General features: G+C 39.3%; 1 protein-coding gene across 5 annotated transcripts in view; it reads left to right on the forward strand.

Moving 5' to 3' along the window:
* Positions 1 to 14,936, forward strand: part of AUTS2 (activator of transcription and developmental regulator AUTS2) — a 1,910,865-nt gene that overhangs the window by 428,326 nt on the left and 1,467,603 nt on the right. For all 5 annotated transcript variants that reach the window (XM_077482318.1, XM_077482314.1, XM_077482317.1 and 2 more), the window contains exon 2: positions 4,491 to 4,697. In XM_077482318.1, the coding sequence (XP_077338444.1) occupies positions 4,491 to 4,697 (207 nt within the window). The remainder of the gene's footprint in view (positions 1 to 4,490; positions 4,698 to 14,936) is intronic.

The raw sequence follows: 14,936 nt of genomic DNA on the forward strand, positions 1-14,936 counted from the left end.
GGTTAGTATGGGATACTCCAGTAATACTACAGAAGAGCAGAAGGATGCACTTCTCTAAGCTATGCTTCTCTGAACAATCTTTATGCCAGTAACAAAATAAAGTAGCCAGACTGGGTCCTTGCGAAAAACTGTTCTCACCATGTCAAATGATAGCTGGATGCATCCTTCCAGTATACAACAAACATTCTTTAGTGAGGAAGAGGTTAATGCTCACAATGCCACAGAACAGCTATGTATCCTTCAGCTTCTATCAGACATACTTCAGTGATTTCTCCAGACCAGATCCTTAGCTCCAGAAGATTTATAAATAGACCCCCTAGCTATGTCACAGCTGGAACCTTGATGAACATCAGCTTGAATCAATAGAACTGCTGTGGGGGTTGTAGCGACCCCAGCCCAGACAGGTGGAATCCCTTCAACAAGAACACCCTGCTGTTCTAACACTCAGACTATTTATACAGCCACTATGATGGGCATACCACCCATGGATTTGATGAAGCACAATAAATATTTAGGCTGCTGATTTGACTTTCAATCCCACTATGTTCTACAAATATCTAAAATGAAGGGGGAAACAAACAACCTGCAGCCTGTGAGATACAGAACAGCCAAAAAGCAATTGTTAGCTGATCCAATAATTACGGAGTAGCCAAAAATAACTACATTTACCTAAAATCCTAGAAACCTATCTAGATAGGTGGTCTTCTTGACTCTCCCATTGGTTATGTCTACTTTCTCTCCTTCCTGATTACCCCATACTATTAATCTTTTAATGACACCTTTTTACCTGGGTTTGACTTTGGCTGCTGATTTCACACCCCGGTGAGAAACCTGGTTCTGCACTCTGTCTAAAACTGATTTCTAATCTTATAAATGAAATGTGGAGCAGTTTTACAACTCCTTGACCATCCATTTAAAGTCTAAAATACAAGGAGGTTGTTCACATTTAATGGCCCTAGTGCTTTCCATAGTGGTGGCCGCAAATTGAATGTGGCATATTGCGTTGATAGGCGCCACCTCATGTCAGACTCAGCCAATCAAGTCAATGGGGCTGCATGGGAATCACTTGTATTTGCACTGCATTCGCCCCATTGTAAATTGCCATTGAGCAAAAAGAAAAACAAACAAAAGAAAAACACCAGACATTCAGGAGATGGCAGGATCACCTCCTGAATTCCTGACAGTGGCTGCTTAGCAACAGAAAAGCAATCTACCACTTTGCTGAAGAACAGGGAAGTGTGGTGGACCCACAAGCTGGTGAGTTTATATCCTAATGGTCTTAATAGGGACCATGATTGATATATTTTGCTATAATCAAGCCTCAGTATTGCATGTAAATATGGTTTTCATACCAATAGTAGTGATGCGATGTGCATTTTAGTTATTTTTGCAGGATCTCGGCTACTGAATTCTTCAAATTTTTTGTTACTTCTTTGTTTCCACTTGATAGGAATAAATAATTTTTTAGTTAATTGTCTTGGTCATGTAGTTCTATGAGTATGAAAAAAGAAAGGTCACTGGAACAGCTACAAGAAAAAAGCAAGCGGGAGAACAGTAGTTTGTAGGGGTTACGTAACAGCAAGTGGATGGTATCACCTGTTGAGGTTGTGATAACTATGAGCTAATGGTGTACACAACCTCAGTTATATGTTTGTAGAGAATATAACTGTTTCCACACAGTAGAAGATGGTCGATTTTGTGCCCACGTTGGGGGTCTAATCCTTGGTACACTTGGAGGACATCAGTATGATGAAGTATAATCACCTACTGTAGGTGAAAAGAGATCAAATATAGCTTATTTTGAAGAGGTACCTGTGGATGGAATGCATTTGGAAAAAGCACTGACTGCCAAAGAAGAATTATCAGATGAAGGTTGTTGTAATGTAGAAAACATTTTTATTAACATCAGTAATGCATTTTTTTAAAGTATCGTTGCACAATGTAATACAAGCTAACCTCCCAGCCACATACAGACAAGCTTTTCCCGCTGACAGCTCTGCACCCAAATGGAAAGATAACTTGTGTTAGGACCTGAAAGGACTTGTTTTCATTAAATATGTTATTAATGTTAAGAAAAGCTTTTCTTCATTATGACAACCTTCTGGACAAGTGCAGAAAAAATAGTTCTGTTTCAATTCAGATAGATTCATTATGTTACAAATTTTGTTTTGTTGATTCGTTTTGGAATTTGTTTAGTTTTATTTCATTTAATTTTGTTTATTACCCCCTTGCCACCGAGCGTATGCAGATGTGCATACCCGGCTTCCGGGGGTTATATCGGGATGATGCTCGCACCTGCAGGCATCATCCCGGTACTGATTTTTACAGCGGGCGATCGGCTTTCCAGACAAAACAATATATTATGCCGCTCTTACCGGGGCTCCCGTTCAATTGGGAGCCCTGATCGCACAGTCGCCATTTCCAGCGGCTAGGGAGGGACTGGAATGAAGCCGTAAGCGGCTTCATTCCAGTCTCCTAATTGTAAACACGGAAGTGACGTCATGACGTCACTTCCCGTTTATTCGGCTGCCAATGGCGCCATTTTTAAAAATACATACAGTATTCAGAGTCACTGAAAATAAGTGTGGGGTCCCCCCAATCCATACCAGACCCTTATCTGAGAATGCATCCCAGCAGGCCAGGAAAGGGACAAGCAAATGACCCCCCTCCTGAACCATATCAGGACACATGTCCTCAACATGGGGGACTGCCTTGGGCCAGGGGGCAAAAGCCCCCTGCCCCAAAGCACCTTGTCAGGGGGCTCTGCACCCCCACCCCAAAACACCTTGTCCCAATGTTGATGGGCACAAGGGCCTCTTTCTCACAACTCTGGGCGGTGCTTGTGGGGTTTGCGGGTGGGGGGCTTATCAGAATCTGGCCCCACCATGTGAATGACCATGTGAATGAATATGCAGTACATAGTACTCCTACCCAAACCCAACCAAAAAAGTGTAAAAGGTGAATAAAGATAGTGAACATGTTTTTGACAATTCCAAAAATAAAAAAAAATGTCCCCTGGTGTAGATCCATCATCAATCATAATGGCCGCAGCACCTCCAGACCGAATAAAAAAATAAAATCTCTGGCCTCTTCGAAGGCTTCCCATTGACTGTCTGTTCCGCCCTGTGGCATTTCATAAATAACTAAGCAGTGGAGTCACCCAATGGAATCAGTGGGTGACCCCTCCCCCTTTGTGATGTCATTGACCTAGCATGCCTTGGTCAGTGAGCCGGAGCCCCTCTGCTCCAAAACACCCCCCATATTGAGAGCTTATGGCCTGATATGGCTCAGGAGAGGGAGCTCTCACTCACCCTTTCCTGGACTGCCGGGCTGCATGCTCAAATAAGGGCATGTAATGGGTTGGACCCCATGCTGTTTTTTTTCTGTATTTTCTATTGCCGGCTTTGTTTTGTTTACATTTCAACTCCTGAACAACCAGCTATTCTTCACACAGAATTCAAATTGGTTGATCATTTTTTGACTGATCGGGATTTGAATCATTCTGAAAAATTGGAATTCATTAGAAAATGAATAAACAAAATAAATTTCATGAATTTCAGTTAAATTTGTTACTATTTCATTCTGAATCCCTGATTAACCAGAAATTTGCCTGAATTTACATTTGGGCCAAAACAAATTGCATATATCTACAACCTTCATCAGATAATAATCTGGCCATCTGCACTGTCACAAACTCATTCCATCCATAGGTACCTCTGCAAAATGAGCTACATTTGGGCTTTTTCCACGTGCATAGAATTTTGGGGTAAATGGTTACAAATGGATAGTGTCTGGTCATATGACTTGACATGCTTTCTTTGACTTTAGCATTTATTCATTGTAAATGCAATCCATTAATACTTGTTACTTGAGAAAGGGTGGTGTTGTAGTGTGATGTGCATGTGTACTATGGTACCATTTAAAATTAGTGTCGCTGAACTTAGTTCTGTGCATTGCAGCAATGTATGGTAAAATGTGTATGTTACCACAACTCACTAGTCTAAAAAGGCACCAAAACTAAAATCAGTGTGAGGACAGTTTTACAAATGTGCACTGTGGTAATGTGCATAAAAACAAGGCACAGTAATGGATGATCAGTGGCGTTGTGTTGCAGCACACTTATAACACACATCTGTAAATGAGTTGCTTCAGGTGGCTGGCTCAGCCAAGGATGCAGCCCACGGGCATTGTGTTGGGCACCAGGGCACCACATTTTCTTTTGTCATTTTCATATTCTTTTTGGTGCAGCTTTTTGACTCCTAGTGTTCTGATCTTACAAACCATAAGGTTTCTCCTTTATATGTAAGTTATTGTAACTATCAATGGTTAGTGCATCTAAAATATATTTAGCTTTCAATGTAGGATTTTCCTTGAAAATTGAATCTTGTCTCATCAATGCCATGAGATCATTGATTGACTTCAAAGTAGAATTTTTTTTTTCCACAACTATAACAACATCTCATGCCACCATTTGTATGGTCTCTTTGTAGAAAGAAGGTGCGTTGATGCCAGATGAGCGAGAAGCCAAGCAGCAGACACCTCTCACCAAAAAGAAAAGGGAGATTATAAGCAATGGACTGTCTTATAAACTGCAAAAGAACAACAAGTACGACCCCCACTATGGTTCAGACAGGGAAAATGACCGTAACCTCTGCCAAAAGCTAGGAAAGAAAAGGTTTCAGAAGAGGCTCAACCAGGTAAGATACATTTCTTTTTTCTATTTGGGCTGTTTACTGCTGAACAGCATGTCAAATTAAATACCAACCTATGACCTGATTTATTCACCTGAGGCACAGAAAGGATTTTCATGATTAGCTTAGTGCTGCTTTATTAGCCCCTGACTGAGACACAGCTGTCTATATAACATGCAGTATCGTTATGCAGTTGGCCTCTAAAAATCAGCTCTATAATGTCTATCAATTCAGTAGGTATTACAGGCTTGTTGGAGAGGTAACTTGTTCCCCTCATGAATGATACTATTAACTATTAGACACTTATGTCAGACTCAACCCATCAGGGGCTCATTTCCTAAATCATTTATTTGACTTAAACTGCCCAAGGGCTACTGGAGTGTAAAATATTCTTCTTCTAACATAATTATTCCACTGTTATTTTTATATGATACAATTTATGATAGTGTAATATTAAGTGTGCTGTGTTTTACTGGGAGCTGTAGATATAGATTATAATCACTGTTTAAACTGAACTAAACCAAATGTATATATTATACTTTCATGTATGATATCAAAATAGGCTTATTAAAACAACATCCATATATTTATATTATACCTCAATATACTGTAAACCTACTATGTTCCCACAGTGTTCCTAATATGAACACATACACCTTTGTTTAAATATACAATTTATACAGCACTATTTGCATTCCAACAAAGTGCCAAAGTGAAAAAATAAACCTCTCTTTTTTACTTACATCCATTCTACTTTTTCAGCAATTTCTAAAGCAACAAAGGAATTTAAAGTACATGTTCACTCAAAGTTTTTTTACAGAGCTACATAGCTCACCCTTGTCTATTTAATTTTTTTACGGTTATAATGGTTTCAGCAGACAGAAAGTGATAACCGTTTCAGCAGACAGAAGGTAGGGGGAATGTTCTACAGGAAACAATCAGTACATGAGACATCAGTAAAAAAGTGATTTGGGTTTTGGCTTTCCTGCTCTATTAAAAAGTAATTCTTATTTTTGTTTGCACTGCAGTTAGAATTTTCCCTAACATCCTGTCTGGTTGAACCATGGTGACAGTGACAGGAAGTAAGGGTAAATATCCCATATAGCAGCAAAAAACAGACAGGGGTTCTAATCATTCTACACTCTATATAAAGTTTTGGTTGGACATTTTATACATTAATTGTAAATGGAATAAGGACGTTATAGAGTACTACTATTGTTTAACTTTGACACATTATTGGATTAAAAATAGCAATGTATTCATTGTATGATTAAGCAAAACTCCATATGCTCGTTTGTTTATCATAGTTACCATTGGATTAATGATGGGCAGAGGAAATTTTTTAAGTCTATATCTGAGTCTTTTTTACTCATTTGATATTTCTGGTTTATAACATTTTTCTTTAGTCTGTTATATTAATTAATTTTAAATGCTAGCCATAGTGAACATAGCATAACTATAATCAGTCGTATTCACAACCAATATAAATATGTATAGATTATGCCTAAATAAACCTATAATTATGAGTATAGGGTTCTCATCAAATATGTCCCAAATATTAGCTTTGTGCAAAGTGCTAATAATTTTCAGAAACAAAAATTGCAGGTTTATGGAAGAAGCATGAGTCACATGCTTGCTTTTGCATTTTTAAATGTTTACTGGCTAGTACAGTATTTCCCATAACAGTATTGTAAAGATGTTACTTTTGTAGACAATGGACCAATGAACCATCCATTCTATCCAACCGACAGGCCGATCCCCAAGCCCTTCCTGCTCATTTACCATGTATAATTATCAAGGTAGTTAATTACTTGGAAACCTTGGTAAAAAAAAAAATTATTTGAGACCCCAAATGATCAAAAAAGCTTGGGTTAATTAGATCACCACAGTTCACTTGTCAGTAGAATATTTGTTTTTGGATGGATTGGCCTAATAACCAAGAATTAGTAAAGAATGCAGTATGTGCTTTACACTTGGTAAGCTATTTGCTATGTTGGGAAAATCGAAAATGTTTTATAATGTCAACTAATATACCTTGCATTTCAAGTAAAATATGACAACAGTATACAAAAGGATTTAAATGTGCATACAATATCATTGACATTTAAGGATAATTGTAACATGTAAGTTGGTTACATTTATCTTTGGACCAAGCCTGTGCAATCATGCTGTCGTTGCCGTGTCACTGCTAGAGATTCTGAGGATCCACTTTACAAAGGAACAGAAGTTGATATAACTTTGAAAATAAATCTTTGGCTTACTTGTAGACTTGGAACTTCTCACCAGTGTTTACAACAATGTACTCTATGTGTGGGTGTTTATTTTATTATATGCTTAAGCTGAACTCTAGCCTTAAGTTCATCCTAGCATTTTTTGCACATTATGTTCACCTGTACAGAAATTGCATACTCTGATTTTATTGCACATTGTGAGCTTCTGTGTTACATCAGAGAGAGGCTGCATCATTTCCTGGCCAAAGAACATCCAGCATCATCTAGTTCTTTGCTTAATAGTCTTATTATTTCAAGCCTGACCCTTCTTATTCATTGGATTTTAGTTTTCAATCCTGGAGGCTCATCAGTAATGATTCAATCACACACACATGCACACACACACACACACACACACACACACACACACACACACACGTTCTGTTCTGTTTCTTACCCATTGTATTTGACATTTTGCCTGCTACATAATTTGCATGCACTGATGGCCTTACTTTCAGTGTACTCGTACAGTATTTGGAAAAACCAGGAAAACATTTAGGTGTATTTACTTCCTAGAACCAGCATGAGAAGATGAATCAATCTCTAGAATAGACTTTGGAGTTGCTCTCTGGTGCATCAATCGGATCGTTAACTTTATCTGATCATGACACAATCTCCATTTCCTTACACCCATTGTCCAGATACTTGAAGATGTGGACCTGGAGACTGAATGAGAACATCTTAGATTATGCTATGACACTAAAACAGGTATCAGATTTGATATCTCTATACTTTGTGGAGAATTCCACAGATGATGTGGGGTTGACTTCCATCTGGGAAGGTCATAAGGCAATTATCAGGGGAGAGTTAATATCCCAGAGGTCTAGACTAAAAAAGGCATGTGAAGGGGAACTTCAAACACTACTGACAAAAATTCAAAACCGCAGAGCTCCAACACAAACGTAATACTACTTCAGAACTAGCTGAGGAACTTCAGTCCTTACACTAGAGCTCTCCAATTTATTTGATGCCCGGATCCTAGCTTGATTGCCATGTCTCCCATAATTTGTAAAAGTATGGGAATAAATCTGGAAAGCTAATTGCAAGGACTCTCAGACACCAGCGTGATTTGGCACACATTCACAAGCTCCACACGGGCTCCAGATCCCCAGTAGTCCATCTCTCTAAGATAGCTGCAACCTTTCAGGACTATTATGTACAGCTCTATCATCTCCCCAGCACGTTTCCTGGCTTGACTACAAACCAGAAGGCTGAACGTGTTCAGCAGTACTTAGAAGAGGTGAAATCTCCCCAGCTTTCTACGCAAGTTAGCACTCAAATGGATACACCAATTACTCTGACAGAACTGATGGCAGTTATCAAGAACCTCCCAAAAAGGGGAAAAGCCCAGGACCTGACGGCTTTACGAATGCTTACTACTCCACATTTCACCCATTGCTAGCTAATCCAATGTGTCCCTACTTTAATGCTCTGGCATCAGGAACGGTAATACCTAGAGAGGGCCTACTTGCCCATATCTCAGTCATTCCCAAGGATGGTAAGGACCCCACTACCCCCAGTAGTTATAGGCCAATCTCCCTTCTAAACAATGATGTTAAACCCATCTTACCAACAGTTATTCTTTCAGACCAGACAGGTTTCATTATGGGAAGGGAGGCTAGAGATAATTCTAATCATGCTCTTCAGCTGTTACATTGGGCCCAACAACAGATAGACCACCCATCTTGTCTCTTACTTTCCACAAATGCTGAAAAGACATTTGACAGGGTGGACTGGATATACTTTTGGGTGGTTCTGACTAGATTAGGCCTGGGCACTAATATGCTTTCCTGGATAGCGTTGCTCTATAATTCCCCATAGGCTCGGGTTAGAGTGAACGGAGTAATCAGGAATGACCACTTTCTCCTCTTTTATTTGCACTTACCCTCGAGCCTCTGCTTAATAAGGTACACTTAAATCCCAATATTAAAGGGCTCTGTGTAGGGCCTGTGGAGCATAAATGATCTGCTTGCCCAGATAATTTGGTTCCCAATTGAAAATGTCATATGTGACGAAACACATATGACTAGGTAACGTGCTGACGTCACCACACTGTCTCGTTGAGAAGGACGGGAGCTTAAATTGTAGCCGGCCAGCTTTGTTTTTCTATGTGTTTTTAAAGACTTTACAAATGTAAGTGCAACTTTTTAATTGATTTAATAAACCAGGATAGAGACAGTGTCACTCTATGGTCTACCTTATCTCTTTTTGGGCTAATTGTTGATATACTGTTCACGGAGCCATAGAGCTTACGGCATCCACCTGAGAGCCTTATTACCCTATATATATCATCTCTGGGACCCTCTGCAGAGTAAAGGCCTGGGCTGGGTTAAAGCCATACGTCTATTTGGCTTGCTATCTGGTAAGCATGCTCTCTGAGAGGTGGAGGTGCACTCGTCGGTGGTATAAATCACTGCAGTGTTCCGTATTTAATGCAGTATCACCCCGTGGTCTATTTTCTTTTTTTCTTTTTGGGCCAATTGCTAAATCATCTCCTATGGAGCTACGGAGTTAATGGTATCTATTTGAGGGCTATATCATCAGGTATGCAGTAATCCTGTTAATTCGTGGAAAGCAAAGGCCTAGGCTGGGTTAAAGCCACCTGCCCAATTTGGTTGCTATCTGGTAAGAGTCTTTTCTATGAAGTGGTGGTACACTTATATGTGTATATATCACTGGGGACTCCTTCTTTGAAGTTTTTCAGCCACTTGTGCAACGATTGGCATTGTTTATGCCCTGCAATTCGATACATGGACTGTAATTAGCACAATTTTTCTCCTTCGTGGATGATGTCCTTTTTCTTATGTCTCGGACAAATTGATCTCCCTTCCCAACATCATGGCATAGTTGCAAGTCTTTAACCTGATCTCAAACCTTAAAATCAACTATGACAAGTTGGAGATCCTGCCTTTTGAGTATCTCTCCAGACTTACATACAGGGCTGCAATTTTCATTCTCTTCACATGGTGCCATACCTCTTTGAAGTACCTGGGCATACACCTCCCTCCCCATTGTTCCCAGTTATATAACTGTAACTATTCTCCACTGAGCTACAAAAATGGGACCGGGTGACTTTTCCGTGAATGGACCGAGTCAATGTGTTAAAGATGAATGTGTTACCCTGGATTATTTTCTATTTACAAATGATATCCATTTCCTTTCCCAGATCCTTCTTCTCAATACTAAACAGTTTGTTACTGAAATATATATGGCATGGACGGAGTCCAAGTTTGGCCCTCCACACCTTGTAATGCTCCAAACAAATGGGAGGCATGGGTGTGCCTGTCATTCGCAAGTATTATGAGGAGATCGCCTTGCAGTGGATATTGGACTGGCACCACAGTGTATCGACCAAATTGTGGGTTCCTCTGGAAAAATTCCTGGCGGACCGGAACCTGGCTCATGCACCATGGGTGCCCAGAGAGCACTGGGGGTTATCTGAGTATACCTCCCCTGTCACTGCCCACACCCTCAGAGTGTGGGATGCTTTAAATGACTTGGGATGACTTACCTCCTCAGTCTCCTCTATTGCCCTATGGGAGGCTTCCCTTACTTTGCTCTGGGGAACACCTCTCCTTTTTTCACTCCTGGGAATTTGATGAGGAGATGCTATGTGGCAGGTTTGTTCAAGACCAGGGGTTGTTATCCCTGGCTGCTCTCAGGGACCAGTATGGCAGCTTTCCTATGGATGACTGGTGACGCAGGCACTTTATTAGTAGTTTACCTAAGGCCATACGCTCCTCTTCCTCTGCCACTCCCTTTGAGAAGTTTTGTATGTCCACCTCTATGATTCCACATTCCATCTCTGTGTTATATGGCATGCTGCAATCATTGAAACCCCTAAATATAAGGGAGTGGGAGAGAGACCTGTGACATGAATTTACTAAGCTACAACTTGACAAGTTATACCACTTTACACATACCAGCTCTGTAGATATAAAAATGCAAGAGATTGGGTTCAAACTACTTGCTCGCTGGTACACGGTCCCTTACAAACCTGTTAGAATTTATTGAACATTATCGGAAGATTGCTGGAGGGATTGCGGGCTACGGGGCACATTCCTACATGTTTGATGGGATTGCCCCAAGCTGCAACCCTATTTGCAAGATATCAGGACCCAGATTAAAGAGATATTGGATCTTGAGCTATTTGACTCCCTGTTGGAGTTTCTGCTGCATATCCCCTATATTCCTCTAGGTCATTACTCTAAAATGGTATTGCCACATCTTTTGAATGTTGCTGGGGGGCGATTGATCCCAGTTGGAAGTGGAAATCAATTCCAACCCAGGAAGAACAGAAACGTGAATAATATTATGGCTGCGGAGAAATGGATGGCAACATGCAAGGGTAGATATGATAAATATCTACAGAATATGGGCCACATGGATTCATTATACAAGCACATTCCCACGGAAAACTCTCAACTAATAGCTTCTTGAACTATAGACTTTGTTGGAGGTTTAAGCCTTATTGGATCTGATCCAAGGAGAACTTTATTGTTTACCTGAAAGCATTTATACAAATGTTCTGTTTATGTTACCCCTTTCCATTGTTTCACCCCCCTTTCCACATTCCTATTCATCCCTCTCCCCTCTTGACCTTTCCCTATGACCTTCCCCATTGAATTAGTCATCCTTGATATTGCTTTCCAAATTTTTACATTTACTTGGCAAGGTGATTTCATTGATGCGGAGATTGGAGGATAGTATTAAGGCTTTTTACTGTTTTGATATCTCACACGATTTAGCACTACATCTGCAGCTCATATGCCTTTATATTCCTTATATTCCTCATGTAGAATGGTAAATCTGACCTTTTGTTATGTATGGAAATGTCACCTATTTGAAACTGTTGACGAATGGATGACTTTTATTTGCCCCCTTTTCTGTTTCTATCCCTACTAGATTGTATGCTGTTTCTAAACCTATTAAATAAAGATTACTTTATAAAAAAAATCTCACTGGTTTTGAGTAACTAAGCAGTCAGTGAAGCTTGTTAAAAATTCAGCATATGCTCTTATTTATTCCCTCACTAAGGTTAATCTGAGCAAATCCCTAAAACAAGTTTTACTCTGCAGGAAGATGGCTATCATTCCTTTTAACATACTCAAAGATAAGCTGTCTTGGATAATGATCATTGAGCGTCTTTCAGCCATATTAAATGATAAAATAATATTGGTTGAGAAGTCCTGGAAACATTGGATTAAATATCCAAACGATGAATCCAAAGATATACTGTATCAACGTAAGAAAAAAAGCATGAACTTGTGAATTGGCACATGGTTTATATATATATATATATATATATATATATATATATATATATATATATATATATATACATATATATATATATATGGACTTCTTTCCTCTGTATGTCTTTCTCGCTTTCTGTTTCTAATTCTGATTGTGTTGTTTTGTTGTTTTGGTCTCGTAGGGTCTCAGTTGGACCCAATGAGATATCCTTTTTTCTAGGATGACAGGATGACATATAAACTTGTGATTTTTTATTAGATAATATATGTGACCCTATATATATAATAGGTAATAAATGCAATTGACAGATACCTGACTTTTTTGTCATCTCAAATATTGTTATTACATTTAAAAGTTATCTGCATATACAGATATTCTCATAATTTTAACATTTATAGCCGTGCATATATTTGAGATGTTAAACTAAATTTGGCATATACAATCTCAAAGATAAAGCCCATTGAAGTATATGGGGGGGGGGGGGGGGTGGAGGGTTAAATATAATTGTTAAATTCCCATTTGTATGGATAAGAGGCAAACTAATGTAAAAAAAAGAAAGGGAAAAAAAAGCATGGGAAGCTGGACACTGCCATAATCCAAATGTACCAATTCAAAAAATACTGTACATCATGTTAAAAATATACAATCATTCAAATAGCATGCTTTGGGGATGAAATAAAGCTGTAAGTGGTGTACATTTTCTACAGACTATGTACACACTGACAGCACATATTTGTAGTGGAATTGGATTTTTTCTTTTTCAATTAGCTTGGCTTAAATACAGCAGTAACTCCCAATCTAATTAATTTCATATGCAAAAAAGTATTTTTTCAGGTAGCGTTAGCAGTGACACATGTTTTTTTTTAATAGAAATTGGCGAGATGTTTGCTATCGCTGTTACTATTCTCACTGATGCAAAACTGCTGGCCAATTTCTACCAAGTGCTTATTAACCACTTGCCGACCGCCTCACACTAATATACGTCGGCAGAAGGGCTCGTACAGGCAAACTAACGTAACTGTATGTTGCCTTTTAAGAGGTGGCCTGCGGGTGCCGCCGGTGGCGCGCGCACCCGTGGCATGCTCCGTGAGTTGGGTCGTGGGTCCCATGGACTCGATCACTACAGGGATACCCGCGATCGTCTCACGGAAAGGAAGAACGTGGATATGCTAATGTAAACAAGCAGCTCCCCATTCTACCTAGTGACAGTGTCACTGATCTCTGCTCCCTGTGAGCTGGAGCAGAGATCAATGACATGTCACATGTAGCCACACACCCCCACAGTTAGAAACACTCCTCAGGACACACTTAACCCCTACACTGCCCCCAAGTGATTAACCCCTTCACTGCATTTACACAGGAATCAGTGCATTTGTATAGCATTAATTGCTGTATAAATGACAATGGTCCCAACAATGTGTCAAAAATGTCTGATGTGTCCGCCATAATGTTGCAGTTGTGATAAAAATTGCTGATCGCCATCATTACTAGTAAAAAAATATTAATAAAAATGCCATAAAACGATCCCCTATTTTGTAAACACTATAACTTTTGCGCAACCCAATCAATAAACGCTTATTCCATATTTTTTTTTACCAATGTAGAAGAATATGTATTGGCCTAAACTGTGGAAAAAAAATTGTTTTTATATATATTTTCAGGGGGGTATTTATTATAGCAAAATGTACAATGCATTTTTTTCCAAACTGTCGCCCTTTTTTTGTTTATAGCGCAAAAAATAAAAACCGCAGGGGTGATCAAATACCACCAAAAAGAAAGCTCTATTTATGGGAAAAAAATGCCATCAATTTTGTTTGGGAGCCACATCGCACAACTGCGCAATTGTCAGTTAAAACGACGCAGTGCCAAATCGCAAAAAGTGCTCTGGTCAGGAAGGGGATAAATTCTTCTGGGGCTGAAGTGGTTAAAAATTAAGAGACCACAGCTGATCTTAGGGCATTCTTCTTTAGAGAGATTTGGCCAAAAAGTGTTAAAGAAAATGAGATTAGGCAGGGTTTTTTTTTTTAAGTCTTAAAATACACATGATTAGGGATAAGCTGTGGGTTTAGTTCAAATCTAGGTTCAGACTGAACTTTGGCTGTTAGGGTATTCTGAAAAACACTTGTTGCCCATTAAGCCCCTTGTTTGGCTGGAACCTAACGTGATCGACAGGGATTTTCTACTGCTTCTATATAAGACAGCTTCCTGGTGTCATTGGTTTCTAAGGAAGTTTTGGGTACTTGTACCCGCTGTGTTACTGGAAACCACTGACATGCCCAAGAATCCATGCTACCTAAGCAAAGGGATAGGGCTGGCAGTGACAAAATATGGCCACTGGCTCCTGGTCAAAAGAAAAAAAAAAAAAAAAAAAAACATATATATATATATATATATATATATATATATATATATATATATATATATATATATATATATATATATATATATATGTGCATTGGTGCGTGTTCCCCAGGGCTAGTGCCCACCCCCATGCTGTTGAACCCCACTTAAACAGAACTCAGGACAGTTTGGCTCATGTCTACAGATGACACAACATTGTAAAATTGGCCAACAGTAGATATTTTTTAATTAGAATAAGAGTACAGGCAGGTGATCTACTACAATACTTAAGATACTACAGATGACACAACATTGAATAACAGTCTGGGATTCTCCTACAAGTGTTAACCAAAAGCCCCTTTATTGGCTCTTCAAAGCC

The sequence above is a fragment of the Lithobates pipiens genome, unplaced genomic scaffold, assembly GCF_037356315.1.
Source record: "Lithobates pipiens isolate NorthernLeopardFrog02 unplaced genomic scaffold, aLitPip1_a1.2 Scaffold_16, whole genome shotgun sequence".
NCBI classification, from domain to species: domain Eukaryota; kingdom Metazoa; phylum Chordata; class Amphibia; order Anura; family Ranidae; genus Lithobates; species Lithobates pipiens.